General features: G+C 55.5%; 1 protein-coding gene across 1 annotated transcript; it reads right to left on the bottom strand.

Annotated features, from left to right (window-relative positions):
* Window positions 1-9608: 9608 nt before the first annotated feature.
* Window positions 9609-21885, bottom strand: NOL6 (nucleolar protein 6). The gene is made up of 26 exons (XM_062208071.1): window positions 21046-21885; window positions 19886-20092; window positions 19689-19805; window positions 17767-17946; window positions 17417-17585; window positions 17084-17218; window positions 16832-16995; window positions 16621-16741; window positions 16383-16441; window positions 16202-16303; window positions 15931-16046; window positions 15653-15830; window positions 15366-15488; window positions 15078-15226; window positions 14855-14930; window positions 14521-14661; window positions 14291-14408; window positions 14053-14207; window positions 13767-13930; window positions 13265-13417; window positions 12943-13040; window positions 11927-12051; window positions 11740-11829; window positions 11204-11398; window positions 10992-11093; window positions 9609-10775 (listed from the first exon to the last, which is right to left on the bottom strand). Exons 1-26 carry the CDS (start codon window positions 21097-21099, stop codon window positions 10626-10628), a joined length of 3441 nt encoding a protein of 1146 aa, XP_062064055.1. The 5' UTR covers window positions 21100-21885; the 3' UTR covers window positions 9609-10625.
* Between the last annotated feature and the right edge of the window lie 1725 nt (window positions 21886-23610).

Below are 23610 nucleotides of genomic sequence, written 5' to 3'. Positions count from 1 at the left end.
CGCTCCGCTGCCAGCAGGCGCACACAGGGCCCTGTACATTCATGTGTTCCTTCTCAGCTCGCGTAGGTGCTCACCAGGGCTGCACCAGGAGGCACAGGTTCCGTACATGCCGTGGGTTTGCGTTTATTGCCACATGTGCTGTCCACATGCGCATGTGTGTATGTGCCTGTGTACAGTCTTGGGGCCGCGGCTCACTATAGGACATCTTTTTTGACTCCAGTTCATGCAGCCTCTGCGAATGCCCACGGCTCAGCAAACGGACCAAGGCCTGGATTTCTTGAGGACCACACATTCCATGTACTCCATCCTCCATCCGCTCCCACCAGACTCCCTCCTTTCCACCTGAGCTTATGCACGTGTTCACACAGGTACACACACGTGCACAAGGAATGGTGAGGTTAGAGCTGATGATGTAGGTCTTCATTGCTCCTTGGTGGATGTGAGACGGTGCTGCCTGGAGGAGGAAAAGGATGTAGTGCCCTCCAAGGGCTCTTTATTCCTTGGATCCCCCCAGGATGCACCAGGCTGGCTCCAATGTGGGGGGCAGAAGCCGGGCTTCTTCATGGCTGGACTCTCACCTTACTGTCGTGGTCGATGTCATTAGCGCCCCCTGCAGCAGAAGGCAGACGCGGACAGGGCTTCCCAGACAAGGGGGCTGAGCTTGGTGAGGTGGGAGCCTCTGAGTCACACATACCCAGAGTGCTCCGGGCTCCCCCTGGTGCTTTAGGAAGGGAAGCCAGCCCTCCTGGGCACTGTGGGAGGAGGCAGCTAAGGAGGTCCCGTCTCCTCCCAGGGCATCTTGAGCAAGGTCTATGTCTCACCTGGGTGGGAGGACTGAGCCAGAGAAGGGGCTGGACAGCCCACCCACCGTGGGAGGCTGTGACTCCTGGAAGGTCAGAGCTGCAGGAGTGGGTTCCCGGGAGAGGGAAGGACTACAGACGCAAGTCCCAGCCTGCTGGGCCAGAGGGGCTGGCTGAGGCCCTTTAAGGTGTGAGGGAGGCACACCCTTCATTTCCTGTCCCCCAGACTCTTTCTGCCTGAATGGGAGCAGCCCGGTCCAGTGAAGAAGGAGCCAGGGACCTTGTTATCTGTGAGTCAGAGGTGAGAGTAGAGATGTAGATGTCACTACCAGTGCCCTCCAGGTCCCCTAACCTCCTCCAGAGCACTGGAGTGGGGGAGGGGCAGGGCAGATCGAAACAGGCAGACCTGTTTCAAGTTTAGAAAGCACTTCCTCCTGCATTGCCAAACAAGCCCCAGAAGTGGATATATTTTCCCCATTTCGCAGATGACCAAACTGAGGTCTGGAGAGAAGTCACCTGCTTAAGTGACTCAGCTGCAGTGTTAAGCTGGAATTCCAGCCGGGTGAAGAAGGCAGAGAGGCCAGGGAGGGGCAGACATCCCACACAGCGGTCAAGACCCCATTTGATGGCCGGCTCACTAGGCTAATCCTCTGCCTACGGCGCCGGCGCCGGCACCCCGGGTTCTAGTCCCGGTTGGGGCGCCAGATTCTGTCCCGGTTGCTGTGGCCCAGGAAGGCAGTGGAGGATGGCCCAAATCCTTGGGCCCTGCACCCGCATGGAAGACCAGTAGGAAGCACCTAGCTCCAAGCTTCGGATCAGTGCAGTGTGCCGGCCGTGGTGACCATTTGGGGAGTGAACCAACAGAAGGAAGACCTTTCTCTCTGTCTCTCTCTCTCACTGTCTAACTCTGCCTGTCAAAAAAATAAAAAATACCCCACTTGAGGCACCCATATCCCATGTCAGGTTCAAGCCTTGGCTTCCTTTTTTTTTTTTTTTTTTTTTTTAAGATTTATTTACTTACTTGAAAGTCAGAGTTACGCAGAAAGAGAGAGAGAGTCTTCTATCTGCTGTTTTACTCACAAATTGGCCGTAATGGCCAGAGCTGCACCGGTCCAGAGCCCGGAGCCAGGAGCTTCTTCTGGGTCTTCCCCAAGGACTTGGGCCATCTTCTACTGCTTTCCCACGCCATAGCAGATAGCTGGATCAGAAGTGGAGCAGCTGGGACTCGAACCTGCGCCAATATGGGATGCTAGTACTGCAGGCAGCATATTACCCGCTACGACACAGCACCAGCCCCGACTCTCTTCTGATCAAGTCTCCTATTAATGTGCACCCTAGAAGGCACTGCCTGATGGTCCAAGTAGTACAGGGTCCCTGCCACCCACATGGGAGACCCAGATGGAACCCAGTCTCCTGGCTTTTCGCCTAGCCCACTCTGGCTGTTACAAGATTTGGGGGAGGCAACCGGTGGAGAGATTTCTCCCTCTGTATCTCTGCCGTTCAAGTAAAATTAAAATAAATGATACATTTTTTTAAAAAAACGAGAGAGAGAGAGAGAGAGAGAGAGACCAAAGAGATCCATGAGGCGAGGCACAGGGGGGTCAGGAAGCAGCGCCCAGAACCCCATCAAGGCCCCCAACCCCACTCCGAGGCCACTGTCAGACACTCGTCCTGCTTCTGGACTTCGAGGGCTGGGGCCAGCTCTGGACGGGAACGGGGAGTGGAGAGCAGACGTGAATCACCGGATTATGAGCGTCCCCAGACTGGGGGGCGGGCGGGCAGCTCCTCCTCCTGCAGCTGCAGAGTGATCCCCTGTTTCCAGGCAGGCCAGAGGACGCAGAGTTCGCCAGTGCAAGCCCCTCCTTGGGCACCTCTGGCCGGGTGTCAGCTGGACCTTGAGAAAATTGACCTCTTGCCCTGTATCCTGGGACCCTGGCTTCTCGCCTGCTCTTACTGAACTGCCTCAGTAGCCTTGAGGGGTTCTGTCAGCAGGGGGTCCCGGGCAGGAGGCAGAGGAGGGATCAGAGGCCCCCCATGGGGGCAGAACCCTCTTGCAGACCCTGAATCTGAGCCCTAGGCCTGGCCCGGCCCCATTGAGCAGCCGGGTGAACCCGACAGCACAGCTCCTTGCTCGTACCCCACCCCCAGTCTTAGCCACCTGGAGGTTTCGGCGGGAGGAGGCCTCCCACCTCCAGGGCCTCTGTAAAAATCAAGCAAGATTGTGGATGTTTCAGGTTTGGGAGGCTTCTGCAGTCCATAGGCAGGCCGGGTTCACGCTAAAGCTGCCTCTTGAGTCCGTGCCACATTTCCTGCGTGGATGGTCCCTGCACACATGTCACTGTGTGGCCTGGCCCATGTATGCCCTGCTGTGTGCCCACGTGGTCAGTGTGCATGTCCTTGTGTGCCCATCTGAGCCTGCCTATGAGTCTGGCCCTGGTGTTTATAAAAGCCTGAGGGGCCGGTGCTGTGGCGTAGCAGGTAGCACCGCCGCCTGCAGTGCCGGCATCTCATATGGGTGCCGGTTTGAGTCCCGGCTGCTCCACTTCTGATCTAGCTCTTTGCTATGGCCTGGGGAAGCAGTAGAAGATGGCCCAAATATTTGGGCTCCTGTACCTGTGTGGGAGACCTGGAGGAAACTCCTGGCTCTTGGCTCCGAATTGGCGCAGCTCCGGACGTTGTGGCCAATTGGGGAGTGAACCAGCGGATGGAACCTCTCTCTCTCGCTCTCTGCCTCTCTTTCTCCCTGTGTGTAACTCTTTCAAATTAATGAATAAATCTTTAAAAAAATAATAAGAGCCTGAGATAGGAGAGGGGGATCCGTTGAGGGGTCTGGAGACAAACTGCTGGCCAGTGGGGTGGTCCCATGTCAGCCTTGGTGTGGGGGAGGGGAGTCAGTGACTTGGAGCTGACACAGACCAGGCCGACGCTGTGAACTGGCCCAGGTTGTCCACAGAGCTCTGGCTCACATCTCAGGAACCAGATCCCTGGAGCCCCTGGGCTTGCTGGGCTCCCATCTCTATCCTCACTGCCAGGAAGGCTTCTGGAACCAGGACAGGTTTACTTCCAAGGGTGAGGGGTCAGGACCAGGGGCTGGGAAGAACAGGAAAGCTCATCAGCTTCCTGAGCCTTAGCCTGGCCCCTGCAGCCAAGAGAACCTGGGACATCTTCTGGGCTGGCAATCAAAGGGCTTCCTGGAGGAGGGAACATTTGGCTAGAGATTTTGTGCAGGATTTCCCAGGTGAGAGACTGCTGAATCGCCTGCCCGGTCATGAAGACAGCAGCAGAGGGGTTGGACAAGGAGCTGGGGAGTATGGGAAAGGCCTTGGGTTCTGTAAGGGCCTGGATCTCATCCAGAGGGCAGAGATACTCGAGCTGCACTTCTCTAAGCTCCAGGGCTCTGCAGAAGCTCTCCCAGGGACTATGGCAGTGGAGGTGGGGAGAGGGAAGCCGAGGGGGCAGAGCCTGGCCTTACCCCCTCATTGCCCACCCACGGCAGGTTCTGAGCAGGACCACAGTCCTCCCCCGACACCCCAACCCCTGCCGCCCCAGCTACGGGCAGTGGCTAAGCCAGGGAGTGCCGTGGTCTCCATTTGCCATTTGGAAGGATCCCTCCGGCTGCTGAGTGGGGGCTAGGTTGGCAAGAGAGCGGCTGAAGTCAGGAGGTCTGGGAGGGGGCCGAGGAGGAAATTCAGCCAGCTGCAGGCAATGGCGGGCTGAAGGGAGGAGGGTGTGAGTTTGGGGTTTGGAGGGCAGCTTGGTGAGAAGCTGAAGCTGAGGTGGGGCCCCAGGGCCAGCAGGACGGGTGCTGTCGGGGGAACCTGTGCTCTAAGGGAAGAGGCAGGGGTAGCAGAGGTGGCAGAACGAGGCTCTGCATCTGGCTGCCGGGAAGGTGATGAGTGTGCATGAGCCAGCTTTCCTCTCCCCTCATCCCAGCCCAGGCTGCCTGCTAATTACAGGGCAGCCAGCAGCGGCCCGCCCTGCGGAGAGGAGGTGCAAGAAGGGCGCTGGGGAGGGGTCAGGCTTCAGGGATGACTTTCTGAGGGTCTGAGGCCTCCAGGGGGGCAGGGGCGTCATGGAGGGAGCCTGGGGGAAGGTGTGGGTGTCACGGCTGACTGCATTTTCCCCTCAATTGTTGGTCCTCAAGCAGGACAGGGGCTGCATCTCAGTGCTCCTTTGCCCGGGATCAAAGCCTGACCTTGGCCTCTTCAGGCTTCCAAACCTGGGCCCCTGGAGGTTTCTGGTGGGGGAGAAGAGAGAGCCATGTCCTGGGAGCAGAAATTTAAAGTTTTATTTATTTGAAAAGTAGAGAGAGCAGGATGAAGAGAGGTTTTTTCATCTGGCTGATGCGCTCCATTCTGGTCTCCCACATGGGTGGTAGGGACCCAACTACTTGGACTATCATCTACTGCCTCCCAGGGTGCGCATTTGCAGGGAGCTGGAGTTGGGGGTGGAGCCAGGACTCAAACTCAGGCACTCAGATATGGGATGCGGGTGTCCGAAGTGGTGTCTTTTTATTATTTTTTTAAATAATTTTTTTTTACTTTTTTTTTTTTTATTTTTTTGGACAGAGTTAGTAAGAGAGAGACAGAAAGGTCTTCCTTCCGTTGGCTCACCCACCAAGTGGCGGCTACAACCAGCGCATTGTGGCTGGCGCGCTGCATGGATCCGAAGCCAGGAGCCAGGTGCTTCCTCCTGGTCTCCCATGTGGGTGCAGGGCCCAAGGACCTGGGCCATCCTCCACTGCCTTCCCAGGCCACAGCAGAGAGCTGGACTGGAAGAGGAGCAACCAGGACAGAATCTGGCGCCCCAACCGGGACTAGAACCTGGGGTGCCAGCATCACAGGCAGAGGATTAGCCAAGTGAGCCGCGGCGCTGGCCTGAAGTGGTATCTTACCCACTGTACCAGGTGCACAACCTGGAGAAGAAATTTAGGTTTGAGCAGAGGTGGAGTGGCCAATTGACCTGTCCCTGACCCTGCTGGGCAAGGAGATGGGCAGGCGAGCAGGCAGCCCACAACAGGGAAGGGGACTGGATTTCCCCTCCTCCCCTGCCCCACAGAAGAAACCTGCAGCTCCGGGCTCTCTTCACCCTTATTCCTCCTCACCCCTCCTCTGCCCCTCAGGAAAGCCAGGCTCATCAGAAGGCTCCTTGCCTAGGCCAAGGCACCTGATTTTCTATAGTTCCAACCTCCAATTCCCTGTGTGACCCCAGACAAGTACTTACACCCCTCTGGGCCTCATAGAAACCAGAAAAACTATGTTCCCCACCCACCTCCCGGAGCTGAGGTGGAGAGGCAATCTCCCTGCGGGTTTGGGACACCCCTCTGCTTGCCTCCCCTGAGTTCCCTGGGGCAACCTGAGACACCTTTCTCCTCCCTTTCTGCAGTGGGAGACAGGCAGGTTGGGAGGGCAGGGGTGACTCACGTGCCCTCGGCTTCTCCTCCCCCTTATCACTCACCTGGATTAACGCGTGACTCACAAAGCAAGCACCGGATGTTGGGGGGGGGGGGTATTGCATATATGCTGGGGGGATGATGAGCCCAAATCTGACTTATTAAGGTCAAGGACCAAGCAGTGCTCAGGAAGGGAACCTGCTGCATAGACGCCAAGGCTTGGGGTCCTCCTCTTTTCCCCCAGAGTAAGGAGCTAGGCAGAGGGAAGATCTCCAGTTGAAAGGATTCTTAGAGGGTGTTGTCAGAAAAGACCCTCTGAGAGTTCATGAACTTGAACGACATGTAGAGACTTAGGTGGGTTGGATCTGGGGTGGGGCAGGGGGAACAGAAAGCCCAGGAAGGGGAAAGCTCCATGTGAAGCCATAGGAGGGAACCCAGGATTCCTGCCCACTCCTCGAGAGCTGTTTCTCTTTCTTTCTTTTTTTTTTATTTTATTTTATTTTTTTTTATTTTTGACAGGCAGAGTGGACAGTGAGAGAGAGAGAGAGAGACAGAGAGAAAGGTCTTCCTTTTGCCGTTGGTTCACCCTCTAATGGCCGCCGCGGTAGCGTGCTGTGGCCGGCGCACCGCGCTGTTCCGCATGTTCCGATGGCAGGAGCCAGGTGCTTATCCTGGTCTCCCCTGGGGTGCAGAGCCCAAACACTTGGGCCATCCTCCACTGCACTCCCTGGCCACAGCAGAGAGCTGGCCTGGAAGAGGGGCAACCGGGACAGGATCGGTGCCCCGACCGGGACTAGAACGCGGTGTGCCAGCGCCGCAAAGCGGAGGATTAGCCTGTTGAGCCACGGCGCTGGCCGAGAGCTGTTTCTCTTGACCTGCTCTCCAAAACCAGAGCCGATTTCCCCTTTGGCAGCAAACCAGAGCTGGAGGCAAAAACTTACACACATGCAGAAGAGTGCATGTAGATTGCGTACGCCCAGGACAGACAGATCGTGTCCTACATCAGACACCAACTCCCATCCCATCTGTGACCCTCCGCAAAGTTGGGTGCAGGGGCCGGTGCTGTGGTACAGTGGGTTAATCCTCCGCCAGTGGTGCTGGCAACCCATATGGGCACCGGTTCTACTCCTGGCTGCTCCTCTTCCCATCCAGCTCTCTGCTGTGGCCTGGGAAAGCAGTAGAAGATGGTTCAAGTGCCTGGGCCCCTGCACCTGTGTAGGAGACATGGAGGAAGCTCCTGGCTCCTGGCTTCAGATCAGCTCAGCTCTGGCTGTTGAGGCTATTTGGGGAGTGAACCAGCAGATGAAAGGTCTCTCTTTCTCTCCCTCTCACTGTCTGTAATTCTACCTCTCAAATAAATAAATAAAATCTTTAAAACAACAAATGGGTGCAGAGGCCCGAGGCAGGCACCCCTGCGTTGCCCCGTGCACTCCTGCTCACACCTAGCGCTTCCTGCAGGCTCCCCACTTCCCTGCTGAGGGTCCTGCTTCCCACTACCCACCCTCAACCCTGCTCAGGCCACCCCTTCGCTAAGACCGAAGCACTTCCTTACTCTGAAGCCCCAGTGGGCTGGGACCCAAGTAGCAACAAGCTTTGGCCCAGGCTGCAATAAAACTTAGGGCCGAGGTCGCACTTTGGCACAGCAGGTTAAAACCCCAGCCTGCAGCACCAGCATCCCATATGGGCACAAGTTCAAGTCCCGGCTGCTCCACTTTTTTTTTTTTTTTTTTTTTTTTTGACAGGCAGAGTGAACAGTGAGAACAGTGAGAGAGAGAGAGAGACAGAGAGAAAGCTCTTCCTTTGCCGTTGGTTCACTCTCCAATGGCCGCCGCAGCCGGTGCGCTGGGGCTGGCGCACCGCACTGATCCGAAGGCAGGAGCCAGGTGCTTCTCTTGGTCTCCCATGGGGTGCAGGGCCCAAGCACTTGGGCCATCCTCCACTGCCTTCCCGGGCCATAGCAGAGAGCTGGCCTGGAAGAGGGGCAACCGGGACAGAATCCGGCGCCCCGACCGGGACTAGAACCCATGTGGGAGACCCAGAAGCTCCTGGTTCCTGGCTTCAGATTGGCTCAACTCCAGCCATTACGGCCATTTGGGGAGTGAACCAGTGGACAGAAGACCTGTCTCTGCTCTACTTCTCTCTGTAACTCCGCCTTTCAAAATAAATAATCTGAAAAACAAAACAAAAACTTGGGGGCGAATTGTCTTGCAGACCTCCTCTCCTAGTTCCCAGAAGAAATCCAGAGGGAAGTGGGTCCAGGTTGCAATGTGAGGGACTGAAGTTAGAGCCTGGGTTTCCCAGCCCTCAGCTACCCTGGCGCAGGGCATGCAGGAGGGATGGTACAGTTCCTGGGATTCTCAGCCCTCCTTCCTTGCCACATTGGACGCTGGGTGCTCAAGACCATTATCATGTCCATTCTATAGATGGGGAGGTAACAGGACCAGGGTTCACCCCACATTTGGACTGGTGTCTGAATGTCTTAGAGCCACCTGTGTGTTGTAGTCCTGCCTAGGGCAGATCCCATACTCTCCCCCGCTTCTCTCCAGGATCATCCAGAATTTTAGAAGGGAATGAAGCTAGGGGCCCGCAGCTGACCTGGGGATTCGGCAGGTTGGGTTGAAACTGGCTAGCAACCTCTGGCCCACCCCAGAGCCAGAGTCTCATGCACAGTCCCAGGGACCAAGGGAAAGGGAGCGAGGAAGGTTCCCCGGATGAGAGCACCACAGGGCTCAGTAAGGGACCAGAGGACACTTCTTTCACGGAAGATTAAACCTGGCACTCAGGCTCAAAGCTCATGTATGAATATATGGCACAGGGAAGGATGTAGACTCCAGCACCCACAGCCGACCAATCGGTTCCTTATGCTCCTTTCAACCCTGTGCTGAGAGGCCCCGTGTCAGCCACAGTGGAGCTAAGCAAGCAGAGATACTGAGTTAGAGACCGAGTTCCCATGTGTGCCTCATCATCTTGAGGCTGGCGCTCCCTAGCTGGGCATGAAGGCCCCTCCACAACAGCCATCTGCTGTGAGCCTGGATCCTTACTCAGATGAAAGTATCTGATGGCACCCACCCGGCAGGGCTGGAATGGTCATGTGACCAAATGTCCACTAACGCATGGAGAACACACCCGCACTATTAGGCACTCATCTCACTACCCTCACCCCCTCACCTGTTCCAAGCAGAGTTCGCAGATCAGGATTCCTTTACTCTTGAGTCTTTTGGTGGCTTTTCCTGTCTCCCCTTCACCTGGCCCAGCTGCCCCTCCCACACATAGCTGCATCCTAGCTGAGCCAAGCCCCATACCAAGTGCCACGAAGGACACCAAGAAATCTGTGTCCAGACATGTTCCCGGCCCTTAAGGAGCTTATAGCCAGACCAGGTGAAACCCATGTGAAAAATGGAGACAAGCCAGGAACATGGAAGGGGTTAAGCAATTTAATTTTTGATTAGAGTTGAAGAACAATGCAAGAGAGTCACACCACTGGATACGCCTGCCAAGTGAACTGAACAGAGCACTCGCTCTAATAGTTCAGAAGGAAGATCGCTTCAGGCTGGGGGCAAGGGAAGGGCTTAAGGAGGGGCACTATTTGAGCTGAGTCTGGAAAAACAGCCAGGATTAGGGGAGGCAGAACAGCAGGGAGAGGCTGCCAGAAAGGGGGTGTGGAGCACACGGAAAGGAGGCAGCCCTCCCCTCCTTCCTGGGGCCAGGGAGAGCAGCCCGGGTACCCCTCATCTGCAACCTCGCTGCAGGCGCAGAGAGGGGACAGCGTGTGGTGGGCTCAGGGCAGAGGCACAGAGCTGGTGGGGCTCACACTGACAGCTAGGGGGTCGCACACAGTGCTTTCTGCATCTCTCTTGGACTGGAGACACCCCAGTTCCTTGACCCCATTCACCCTCACCCAGCCCCTTCCTGTCCTCTGTACTTTTCCACTGTCACCACCCTGGGAAGCAGCGGCACCAGTACAGGAAGGCATTGTGCCCCCTCAATGTGGTCTATTCACACACACAGGCCCCTTTCCACGACCCTGTGACCCTCAGGAGGGGCCATGCCTCTGGGTCCCATCTCAAGGCCTGGTGCTGGAGTGAAAGGCACACTGAGATCCGGCAGTGGAAAAGGGGACAGAGCCTCCAACCTGGACCCCTGTCCTCCTCTGCAAATGCTTCTAGAAGATGGTTAAAAAGAGAAAGAAAGAAACGGAAGCAGGTCGAGGCTAGGCTGACAGGTGGATGGTCCTCCTGGGTTCAGGCTCCCACAGGACACAACGGCTCTTGCCCCAGTGCTGGTGCGTCGGCTCCTGATAGGGGTAACAGTGCGTTGGGCTGGCAGGCCCACCACGGGAGGTCCTCGTGCAGCGACGGCGGTCACTCCATTGACCTCTTGCTACAGAAGGCCCATATCCTGCTGTCTATTGATGGCTTGCTCCACAGCCACCATCACACCGTCCACCTCTCACTTCGGGCCTCCACTGCCTGTACCAGGCCTTCACCCAGCACAGCAAAGTCCTCCAGGATTGCTTCTACATTGGGTACCATCACCAGCTCCCCACCTTGAGACAGCAATGTGCGTCCTTTCATGCTAGAGGCCTGGGGGAGTGGGAGAAGAAATAATGTGTTGCAGGATGGCAGAGGCACACCCAGAGACGGCGAAGCTAGGGATGGGACGGGGCCAGTGGAGAGGCACACGCAAGCCTACACACTCCACACTGGACACAGTCACGCACAGAGCACATGGCAGAGACATGCATGCCCATGCAGAACCACGCGCACGCGCAGGAACACAGCTGTCCCTGGCCGGCACACCTTGAAGGGCTGGGGCTGGAAGCTGCTGGGTTTCCAGAGGACGCCGATCACCTCCCCGCCATGCCGGTCATAGAAGAAAAGGGCCAGATCGCCAAAGGCTTCCTGGGAAGGGACAAAACAGCCAAGAGGAGAGGTGGGTCCCTGGTGCCTCCTCCATGGCCCCGGCTCCACCTGGACACTGCTTTAGCACATTTCAGCCCTTTAGGACCTACCCTGAGCTGTGCCAGGTAGAGCTGGGGAGGATCATAGCCCAGCACGGGCATCAGGGACGAGGGCCCCGGCTCACGGAGCAGGCCTCGGCAGAAGGAGGCGGCTGGCGAGTCCACAGCCTGGCGGTGCCGGGGCACGTGGCGGGCGGACAGGCGGATCAGCACGTCGTATATGTCCAAGGGCGGCCGGAAAACTGTCTAAGGAAGCAGGGAGGGAGGGGTCGGCAGGGGCCCCTGAAGTTGGGAGCGGGGCCGTTAACCCTGCCAACGTGTGCACTCCAGGCCCCGCCCTCCCCTTTGCCTGATCCCCATCACAGGCCTACGTGCCTATCTGAGGACAGGAGCAACACCAAGAGCCCCAGGGGAAGCAGCAGCAGGAGCCCAGGCTCCCCTCCAGGCTCCCTGGCAGTTTCCACAGCTTCTCTGGATCCAGTCTCACCACAAGCGGACTGGGCATCCTGTGAGAACTCTGACCTCTGCCTTCCAAGGCTCAACAGAACCCCCAGAGCCCCTGGAGTTACCGCTGGCCAGGGGCTCACCCTGATGTCCCCAGGCCCCCGGGGGTCCATCAGCTGCTTCTCTAGGACGGGCAGGGCCTCAGCTGCCAGGACCACCAGCTGCTGTAGGATCTGAGGGAACAGAAACATCAGCCACAGTATGACCATGGGGCTCTCTTAGCTCTGGCCGAAGAAAAACCACACATTTGGGCTCAGGTATGGGTCGCACCTGGGCTGAGGGTCCATTCTGTGTCCACACAGAGCTTTTGCGGTCCTGGGGGGTAAGGATGACCATGACAGGGAGTTGTGTCCGAGCTGCCAGGAAGCTACTCCGGATCTCAGCCTGCTCCTCCACTGGACACAAGAGGGTCCTGGGTCAGTCTTCCCTCTGCTGCCCCAGGTCTTCCCACCCAGCAGTCGCTCATCACAGGGGTTTTTCCAACACCCTTCCCCCAAGCAGCTAAGGTACCGAAAGGGACAAGGCCATTTGTCTTATTTGGGTGTGGTGTTAATCTCCTGACCTGGGCCCCGAGGCAGAATTTTCCACTGCCTGGTACCCCTAGTCTGGTTTCCAGGCCTGCACTAGCTGAGGCCTGCCCCCGACCCCTCCCACCCTGAGCTCCCACACACCTGGGAGTTAGGAACCTGATACCCTGCTCCCTGCTGAGACCAGGCGCTCTTCATGTTACAACCGGAAACCACCATTCCCACCCCCACCCCCGCCCAGGTGTGGGCATCTCATCTAAACCTTACTACCCACCTCCAGCCCTCTCACCTAGTGTCACGGTCCCCCTCCCTCTCTAGTCCTTCTCTCCCCTCCGCTGCCCCTGCGTGCTCTGCTTACCAGCCCAGTCCAACGTGTGCACGTGTCTTTTTATTGATTTGTTTTTATGTAAGAGAGAGGCAGACAGGGACAGCTCTTCCAACTGCTGGCTCACTCCCCTTAAGGCCCCCAACAGCCAGGACTGGGCCAGGCTGAAGCTATGAGGCAGGAGCTCAATCGGCAGCCCCAGTCCATTCTGTCTCTATCACATGGGCAAATCGTGTCTCTACAGCCAGGCTTGAACTGGGACTCTTCCTCCTGACAATCCCCTACTCCAAGATGCTCACAGCCGGCTTAGCCATCTGGGAAGAGGGAGGCCCGGAGAAAACCCAACAGTCTACCAAGGCAGCCCCTAGCCTGCCCTACTCTGCCATCTCTAAGGGCAGCTCTCCTGGGGGTCTGACCCTGGCCCCACGGCCTACCAGTGAGCTCGCTGTTGAGGTTGACAATGAGGGGCGTGTTCTTCCAATCGAAGGTTGAAACCAGGAAAAGGAATCGGAGGAAGCCAACCTGAGGGGAGCTGAAGGGAGGGAGTGAGCAAAGGGTCTGGGGCCCAGCCTCCCCCCTCCCCCAGGCTTCCTGCAAAGTCCAGGGAGCCCAGGCCTCCTGTATGGGTGGTGGGAGGGCAGGGGGCCGTGGAACCCTGTCTGCCACTTGCTTTAGCTCCCATCTCCCACGTGCACCACAGGAAGAAAGCTGGGCCCCAGGGGAGCTCCGAAGGTGAGATAAGGGAGAGGGAATCACCTGGGAGGGGTGAAAGGCTCAGGATGCAGGAAAAGGGACGCAGCTACCAGATCCAGGCTCTCATCGGTGAACTCCTCACCCAGAAGCTGGGCGCGCACCCACCGCTTGGCCAGCCGGGCCACTCCGGAGAAGGCAGGGTGCTGCTGTTGGAGCCTGGCAGCGGGGAGGGAAGTGGCAGTGAGAGTCAGCACATGGGAGCCAGGACAGTGTCTGGGCCCCACTGCCACCGCTATCCAGCCCTTATCCAACGCGGGCCTCTGTGCTAACGTGTTGCGCGCATTACCTCCCCTCCTTCTAACACGCCAAGAGGCTGATGCTGGTGTTGTTCTGGTTTTACAGAGCAGAAAAATGAGGTCCAGCGGGAAAACTTGCCCACAGGCGCACAGGGAGTGACTGGCGGGGCCAGGACTCCCAAATATGCACCCCACCCCAGCACACCACCTAGCCTTCCAGAGAGACAGGTGGCCAGGAGTGAAGAACAGGGGCAGGGGCTGGCTCTTACCCATGGAGGGCACTGGAGAGCAGGGGCAGCTGCCTCGTGTCTCTCTCCAGGCGAAGGGAGGCGGGCGTGTCTCTCAGCGTGATCATCCCCTCAGGGCTCCGAATCTCCTTCAGGATCTGGGGCTCCCGCTGGTAGGCCACCCGGATGCGGAACACAAACCCATCCTGTTGCAAGAGGGGATGGGACGGGAAGCAGGGGTCAGGTGGGGGCCCCAGGAGTGCCCTGCTGCCTGTGCCCCTGCTCCCCAGCCTGGGGCTCACCACACCCTGCCCTGCACCAGCCTAACCTTAAGGACATCAGTATGCGTGGCAGCAGCCCGGCACCGCAGCCCGTGCTGTTGTGACAGCAGCTCAGCCAGGCGCAGCTGGAAGGCAGCTCGGACCCGCCGTATGGCCTCGGCATCCTGCGGCCACTGCCCACTGCCCTCCAGGTGACAAATCACTGAGAAGGAAGGCATGAGCAGTCTCACACTGTGGCCTAGGGTGGGAGATGGCCTTTCCATGCCCTCGCCAGAGTCCTCTTACCAGTCATGGGCTCCACATAGGCCGGGCAGGGCTTGTCGGGCCGGGGCACCAGTGAGGCCCGTTCTCGGAGGTGCTCGTAGAAGGAGTAGGCTGGTCGGACCGGGGCTGGTGGGAATACCTGTGGGAGAAGGGGAGCTGAGGGACGGGCCTGGGGCTGGGAGTGTCCAGGGACACTGGAGCAGAGAAGGGTTATCAAGCAGAAAGGGCTCCCCGCCCCTCTGGCATCTCACCTCTGTGTAGCGCAGCACTGGGTGTGCCCCCTGAACGGCAGACACGGTCAGCGGGAGCCCCTCGAGCCCCCACAGCTGGCGGCTGAGGTCGTCATAGCAACGCACTGCCGCTGCCAGGGCCTCCTCACCGGTGTTGGAGCTCTGAGGGGTAAGAGACTGTCAGGAGGCTGGATTCCGTAAAACCCAGCATCACTGCCAATTCTGCCTTGGCTCAGGCGGCAGCAGGGCCAGTGCTCCCTCTGCTGGACACTCCAGGAAGGGCAGCCTGACTCAGGCTGAAAGGCCTGCTCTTCCCCCACTACTGCAGTGGCTACCCTGGACCCAAAGCCCTTACCTCTTTCAGACCTTGGAGTAGCGAGTCCAGGAGGCTCCCTGCATAGTGGACACAGGTATCTGGGATGTCAGCATGGCTGAAAGAGGGGCAGACACAATGAGGGCACTAGGGCTTTGGCCCCAGCAGTAGGTGGGCTGCCCATCCCCAGGAGTCTGGGCCAGGCCCTCCTCTAAAGCTACCCCAGCCCACCAGTGCCTCCTGGCACACAGATTCTAACACTCACAGTGCTAAGAGGTGGGTAACCACCTGGTGGGGAATCAGGCGCTTCTGGAACATAGAGGCTGCCTCCCAGACCACAGCCTCCCGGATGGCTCCATCCTGGAAGCGCCGAAGCTCCGAGCGAGACCCCCAGAACTGGCGGAAGTCAGCAGCCTGAGGAGAGGCATGGGGTGGTGGGGGAGATCAAGACAGAAGGGCTCTCAGAAATCTTCCCGACAGGCTTCGATGCAGGCAGCATGTGGACCATCCACTCCATCCCACTCCTCCCAGTGTGCGTGCTGGGGTTCCCCACCTCAGGCTGATCAGCCTCTGGACCCAGTTCTAGGACGCTGGTCAATCCTTCAGGTCGGAGCAGCAAGCCCAAGGTCAGGGCCCCAGAGTCTTTGTGCTTCGGTGGCTCTTGGCTGATGTCCCACTGGAGGGTTTAAAAAGGCTGAGCTCAACCCAAGCAGGCCCAGCCTGGCCTACAAACCCACTTTCTAACCATCTAGCTCCAGGGATGGTGTGTCCTTTTCGTCCTTGGGACACTGGCTCCAGCCCCACTCAAACCCATAAACTCCCAGAATCACACCACCTCACCTCTGGGACTGGAGGTCGAGAGTGAGCCAGCAGGTGGAGCCGGGACCCCAGGCCCTGCTCCAGGAGGGTGGTTAGTGGGCCCAGGGCAGCCGAGACATAGTCCCCACCATTGTCCTGCAGCTCTGGCCAGAGTTTCAGCCGGTGACAGGCTGCCTGTAGGCGACTCAGCGGACGGAGACTGGGAGGAGAAGAGGGGGAATCAGGGTCTGCTGGCGCCTAGAACCACCCACTCCCAGGAGATCCGAGAACCTGCTTCAGGACCTTTGCCCCTCACTCACTGCAGGACGTGGTCAAAAGTCCGGATCATGGGCTTGGGAGTCATCAACAGCAGCTGCAGCGCGTCATCGGCTTTGCTGTCCAGCAGTGCCATAGACAGCCGTGCCTCGTGCTGTACCTGCAGCCACAGGGGGAGGCAGGACCACCACTGGAGCTCTCACTGACCCGAGGGCACAGCCAGGAGACGCGCCTGACCTTAGCTCTCTGGAGGACAGAGGGTCAGGGTCTGGGCTGAAACACTTGGGGAACCCAGGAGTGGGGGCCCACTGGTACCTGGTGGTAAGTGGCAGCAGTGACATCAGCACAGAGGTTGAGACGGCCTGAGGAGTCCAGGAAGACGACGGGGAAGGCCTGGTGGAAGTCAGCCAGGGCTGGCTTGTGGGGGAGAGAGAAGCCGGTCAAGGGGCAGGGCCTCCCCTTCAGGCCTCCTGCACCCAGGCCTTCCCCAACTCACCAAGGTGGGGTCGGCACTGAGACATAAACTGATCCCGTTGATGGTCAGATCTGTGGAGGCTGAGGTAACCAGAAAACTGGGTGAGTGTGTCTGTCAGAAGGTGCCCTCCCTCAGCCTGGGGGCCCACCCCCGCTTGTCTCTAGGACTCAGTTTGTTCATCTGTCAATTGGCAAGAAACCAGAAGATGCTCTGATGGGATGAGTGCAGCCCATGGCCCCTCCTCATCTGGCTGTCTCACCCAGGAACTGCAAGACGCTTCTCAGGACCTGGTAGCCACTCATGGTGGTGTGGATCTTGCGTGTGGACACGAGGAAGGCAACCAGCATGGAGATAAGGAAGCCACTAAACCCACCCCGGCCCTGAAGGAGAGACGGAGGGAGAGGCATGAGCTCAGAGTCAGCCCATCATACGGGCGAGGCAGCGGCGAGGCCAGGCCACCCCCAGCTCACCTTGTCCAGCTCCCGCTGCCGCAGCCAGACCTTCAGAAGTGCCACGCCATCCTTTAGCCCCAGGGCTGGGCCCAGCATGGTAGACAGCAGCTGCAGGTGGGACTCGAGGGCTGTATCCTGCAGGACCCATGAGTTGTAGTGGGGGGTAGGGGGCTCCGGGCTATCTGTGGGAGGAAAGGGGAAGCCGTGAGAATACAAGTCCCCACAACACACCTTCCCTCCAGCTCCACCTCGAAACCAGCGCTGGCTCACCAGCCGCTGCAGGACTCTGCCCTTGGTACCAGGCAGAGCGCACGTTGTTCTTGGTTGGCAGCAAGCGACAGGGGCGGAAGAAATCAGGTGGAGGGCACGGATGCAGGCGCACGGTGACCAGGCGCTCGTCCTTTCCTGGGTGGAGAGAGAGGTCCTGCACCACGCCCCCTCACACCTGAGGGCCCCATGCCTTCCCACCAGAGGCTCTGAGGCACCTGCTCCTACTCCTCTCAAACCCGAGGCCCACGCCTCTCCCCCTAGACCTGACCTTGAGTCTGTCCCGCCAGACCTGCCCTCCTGCCCCATGCCCTCAGCCCAGTGTGTGCCTCCTACCACAGGGCCGCAGCAGCACTGAGGGTTTCAGGTGGCAGCCATTGGTGTAGGAGAAGCGCACACTGCCAAAGAGCGGGTCTTGGGCCAGGTGGTGAGCCAGGTGGGCCAGGTAGAGGGCACGCTTGCGGAAGTAGCGCTGGTTCAGCCCGTCCTTGTCCTGCAGGATTTCCTGGAGGGGCAAGAGGACAGAGACGGCCAGTCACACGGGCACTTCCAGAGCTTGGGGGCCAAGATGAAGCAAGGTGAGAGTTCCAGCACGTCTCTGATGACCACAGTGCTGACCCAGGCCTAGCAACACCACTGCCAACTTCCAGGGGTGGGCCTTTCTACCCCTCAGACGCTGGCCTTACCCTGGGCATGGTCAGTGCCACATCCACATTGATGTCTGGCCGGATGCAGGTGCCCAGCAGGTAGCTGCCCACAACGGTGACCTGTGCTGGGGGCAGGAAGCGGAAACAGCCTTTCACGATATAGGGTACTTGGTGGACGGGAACTCGGACCCCAGCCGGGAGCCAGGCCTGGTCAGTGAGCTGTGGGGGTAGAGAGTGACACACATGATTTGTCTGCCTTCCTTACGTGGCTCCTTGAATCTACTAGACATCCTCACACATCAACATATTTGAACCCAAACTCCCAATCTTCCCATAAACCCATCTTCCCCATTGTGGCAACCCTGTACTAGTTACTCAGACCAAAAACATTTAAACCACCCTGATCATCCCTGCTAACCATTTCACATCAACACACATTCAGAAACAGACCACTTCTCTTGCCACTGGAGTTTGAGGCATCATCATTTCCCCTTACAGGGGACCTGACTAAGTCCCAATTTTACCTCTGTTCTCCTGCATTCTAATTTCAACACAATAGCCTGAGTGAACTTTCAAAATCCAAACTTCTTAAAACCCGAATGGGGGCAGCGCAGTGGGGTAAGCTGCCATCTGGGATGCCAGCATTCCATATAAGCACTGGTCTGAGTCCAGGCTGTTCTGCTTCCAATCCAGCTCCCTGCCAATGTGCCTGGGAAAGCGGTGGAAGATGGCTCAAGTGTTTGGGTCCCTATACCCTTATGGGAGATCTGGAAAGAATTCTAGGCTCCTGGCTTGGCTCTGACACAGCTACTACAGTTGTAGCCATTTGAAGAGTGAATCAGAGGATAGAAGATCACTCTCTGTCCGCGTTTCAAATACATAAATCTTAAAAAAAAAAAAAAAAAAAAAGGAAAAGTAAACCTTTAGAAGTTAGAGGATCTCACTACTTCAAAATCCCCAAGCAGCAGCTCTCTATTGCATCCAGAGCAACAGCCAAGTTCTTAATTTGGTGTATAAGAACCTGCATAAGGGGCCGGTGCTGTGGCTCAGTGAGTAAAGCTGCCACCTGCAGCGCTAGCATCCCATATTGGGGCCAGTTCGAGTCCTGGCTGCTCTTCTTCTGATCCAGCTCCCTGCTAATGCACTTGGGAAAGCAGTGGAAGATGGCCCAAGAGTTTGGGCTCCTGCACCAAAGTGGGAGACCCGGAAGAAGTTCCTGGTTTCTGGCTTCAGATCAGCCCAGCTCTGGGCAGTTGCGGCCATTTGGGGAATGAACCAGCAGGTGGAAGATCTCTCTCTCTCTTTCTCTTCCTCCTCTCTGTCACTCTGCTTCACAACTAAATAAAATAAACCTTAAAAAAAAAAAGCCTCTTAACAATATGCCACTTTCTCCCATAACTTTCTGAATGCATCTCCTTCTATCTTGTACTCATTTATTCCAAGGAATGTACCAGGCATATTCCTGCCTTTGAGCCTTTAGAATGGTTTCTTCCCCTTCCTGAGATGCTCTTACTTCCTTAGGTATATATATGGCTCATTCGCTGCCTTCAAATCACCACACAAATGCCACTAAATAACTCCTACCTCAACTACCTCATTTAAAATTGCAAATCACTTTTCTCCCCTAATACTCCCAGTCCTTTTACCTTGTTTTGCTTTTTCCCTTTTCCACTACATTTACCCCCTCCCACCATTGCCATACTGTTTAGTCCTCATGGCTGGTAACCTACTGTCGGTAACTGCAACATTAGATCATAAGCTACGTCTTTTACTGGCATATCGCAATAACACAAGTATCACAAGGCATATAGGTACTTGTTGAGTGAATGAATTTAAGAATGACTGTACTCCCAGCTGAGCTCCTTAGTACTCCAAATCCTCAAGAAAACAGCAAAGCGCCTGAGACCCCCACACCGAAGGCCTCTTCTGGGCTTCCCGCTTCACCAGGCCACCTGCCTTACCTCTGTCTCAGGGACTGAGGGCACCCGCATGATGCTCTGGTTGACCCCCCGTAGGAAGGCATCGATCCGATCCTTCTTCTTCTCCGACAGCTTCACCTCCTTCAGTAGCTCCTCCACCTGTAGGATGGGGCAGGGGAAGCATCCATGAGCCTCAGGGTCCTACCCCTCCAACCAAAGCCCCGGCTGCCCAACAGTACCTGTAAACGAAGCAGGCTGGAATGGAACAGACTCTCAGTCTCTCGAAGGCGATTCAGCTCCTCACTGGTGGGCTCCTTATACAATTCCGCCCGGCTGAGCTTCACCGGCTGGAGGAGACCATCTGCTGGAGACGCAGCCGCTGCACGCTTCTTCGAGGATGCCTTCTTCCCCTCCTTGCCTGTGCCTTCCTGGGCTAGTTCCATCACCTGCGGCCGGAAAGGAAGAAGTGCCACCACGACAGGTGGTGGGTGAAGGCTTCACCTGCTCCTGGTCCCTGTTCTCAGCGGAAGTCAGTTCTGTAAAGCTCAGAGTAACGGTAACTTGGAAGAACTTTTCTGAACCTCAGACTGAAAGTTCTCTGACTTGAGGCTCCCTGTGCACCTGACAGTACAAGCGCAGGACTCTGCTTGGAGTTTGCTGGGGTAGAAGCTGTCTTGAGCCCTGCCCTAAGTAATACCTGAACCCCTTATATTACGGGTGCCAAGAAAAATCTGGAATTCTCCCCCTCTGTTGGTACAGGCTGGAACTTCTCAAGTGCCTTCTCCACTCCTGCTCCATCCAAATTCTGCCAGGTCCCACTTCCCCTGGAAGGCCCTGACTGTTGCAGTATACACGAAGTGTTTATGGATGGAAAGAGCTAGCTTATACAGGGCCCTGCTGGATACATGCAGTAAGTGATCCAAACCTCACTGTAATTCTTTAAGACATTCCCATCATTCACCCACAGGTTCCACAGTTGGTACACCTGTATCGTGAGCAGGCTTAAAGCCTAGGTCTGCAGGGTCCCAATCCTCCCCTTACAGCCCTGTGCCCGTCCCCTCCCTGATCTCACATAAATTCTGCGGAGGAAGACCCCATCCAGCATCAAGGAAGAGGAGGCGGTCATGACCCAAGCTGTAGGTCTCAAGTCCGAGGTGCTGAGCCCGCGAAGGCTACAGAGGCTCATAAGCCTCACTGCCTGTGCCCAGAGGCTGCTATGATCCATCTCTTCTTAACAAGCCCCGACTGTCTCAGTGCCCCTGGCTGGAAGCATCGTGGGAACAGGGCTCCTCCAGAATGGACCCCCGGGTGGGTGTCCCTCACGCGCGAGCTGTCAGCCTCCCGCCATCTCGGGCACTGCAGCCCGGAGAGTGCACGTGGAACCTCTCTTCCAACTCACCTCCGGCTCCCCAGGCGCTCCGCGCTGCTGCTCTCCGGCAGGGGCCGGCCCCATCACTCCGGGTCCAGGACTCACTCCCGCAATTCGGATTCAATACAGTTTAGCTTCCCACGTGGGCGGAAGTGCCGAACTCCAAGGCCCAACTCCTGGGGAACCGTGTTCCACAGGTCTCCACCCACTCCAGAGCCATAGGGTTATTGTCCAATGATTCGCTCGCCATTGGTCCGTCATTTCCAGGGCCGCCCATTGAGGGCGGGACCAAACGGGAGTCTTCGATTTACGGCCTTGTCGCGACGCTAGACCGGAAGCCTGCCGGTAGCCGGGCCATGGCTTCCTTTGCCTCACTTCCTCTCCCGGAGTCCAAACGGGGAGGGTGGAGCTAATTTAGGCCCTGTAGTGGGAGTTAGTTTGTTTACACCAGTGGATCCTTTTCTTCTCAACCACCGCAAATTGTGTTTAAACAAATCTTGTCAGTCCCACCTCCAAAATATACTTTGAATTTACTCTTCGTCTTTACTGCCAGGTTTGGTCCAAGTTAGAATCATCTTGTGCCCAGACTGTTGTAATAGCTTTTCTCCAGCTTCTATTACAAATTCCAGTAGTTTAAATGATTAAAATTATGAAAATTTTACCTTACATAAGAATTTTTAAAAAGGAATAAAGGGAAAGATGGTATTTGTAAGAGAAAAAGGAAGTCTTAAACAAACGTTGCAAGAATAATATATCGGACTCCCATAAACCTTTCACCTAGATGAAGAGTTAACGTCTTGCAAAGCTTGTATTATTCTATGTAGTTATATATTATTTTGCAAAAACCATTTGAAAATCAATTGCATATGTCTGTAAATACTTTGGCATGAATCAACTAAGATCATGATTCCCCCTTAAATAAGCACAATATATTTATAAATTTCAGGAAATGTAACCTTGAATCAATACTATTATGTAAATTCCATATTCAAATTTTGCCAATTATCCTAATAGCCTTTGTATAATTGCATCTTATTTCCTGCTGCAAGATCCTGTATTGAATTTAGTTGTCATGTTTCTTTGTTCTTCTCAATCTGGGACATTTCCTGAGTTCTCCATTTCTTTATATTTTATGATTTTTAAAATGTTTTTATGACGACTTTTTGGAGAATATAGGACAGTTACATTCAATACCTTTTTTCTTCCCGATTCTTTATTGAAGTATAATTTTTTTTTCATTTGCAATAGCTTTTTATGGCGATTTCAGAGGGGGTTTATCCATCTTTAATTGATTTTCCACACAACTGCCAGGAAGAGTTTTCTGAAACAGCTTTCTTAATTTCATTCAGCATTTAAAAACTCGTCAGTGACTTCTGATTGTGCTTAGAACAAAATGCAAACTAGTACAAGGCCACAACTGATGTGGGCCTGCACTCACAACCCCTTCCCCTTTACTACTCCACCCTTCCTTGCCGAGCTCCATAGTACCTGCCTTCTTTTAATTTCCTTGATTGTATCAAGTTCTTTCCCATCCCAGGGACTTCACCCAAGCTCTTGGCTCTACTTAGAATGCTTGCTCTCGGCTTTTTCTCCTTTAGTCTTTCCACTCTCATAAATATCACCTCTTTAATTAGGGTTTCACTAGAGGTATTTAGATGTTTTCTAAGTTATGTTTTCTCTTACTTCATCATCTGATTTATTTTCCTCTTAGCTCTTTTTACAATGTTTGATTGCTTACCAGTTGTCTCTCTTTGCCCTTGACTATGAACCTGTGAAACATAAACAAGAACCAGGTGTACATATCTAATGCCTCTGTATTACTGTAATAACACACTATAGTACTCCGTAAGTGTGTACTGAATTAACATGACCACAAGCTTCCATCCTTGTCTCTAACAGTTGTCTCCCTCAATTTTTTTTTTTTTGTCTTCCAGCAGAAGACATTTCTTTCAGCAAAATTACAAAGTAAAAGAACAAAACCAAAAAATATTTGGCACTGATTGAGATACAATCTGACAAAGAACACTCAAATTTTATGCCCTAGTCTATTAACTACCTGGATTTTCCATAGTCTATCTTTTGTTTGTTTGTTTTGTCCTGGGCCTTGATATTCTTGCTCTTTTTGCTATGAATGTTTTTAATTATTAAGGAAGTTTTCCTACAGGAGATAGGGCTTGTACAACACCTTGAAACATCATTTGACTTAATTGACAGAGAACATGATGTAACAGCATTGAAGTCTGAGAAATACCAAACAGCTGAGAGATTAGTTGACCATTCATTCTACACTTAAGAATGGTCAAGCCCCTGGTCAAGAACAGTCAAGGCATAGTGGTACAGCAGGTCACGCTGCCACCTGGGACATCTAAATCCCATACTGGAAGGCTGGTTAGAGTCTTAGCGACTTGGCTTCCAATCTAGCTCCTGCTAACCCGTTTGGAAAAGCAGTGGGATGATGGCCCAAGTACTTGGGTTCCTGCCACCCACGTGGGAGACCCACATGGAGTTCCTCACTCCTGGCTTTGGCCTGGCCCAGTCCTGACTGTTGCAAGCATTTGGGAGTGAACCAGCAAATGGAAGATGTCTTTATGTCTC

The sequence above is a fragment of the Lepus europaeus genome, chromosome 12 (assembly GCF_033115175.1).
Source record: "Lepus europaeus isolate LE1 chromosome 12, mLepTim1.pri, whole genome shotgun sequence".
Classification (NCBI taxonomy): domain Eukaryota; kingdom Metazoa; phylum Chordata; class Mammalia; order Lagomorpha; family Leporidae; genus Lepus; species Lepus europaeus.
The sequence above is the reverse complement of the archived record's forward strand: the minus strand, read 5'-3'. Positions and strand labels throughout refer to the sequence as shown.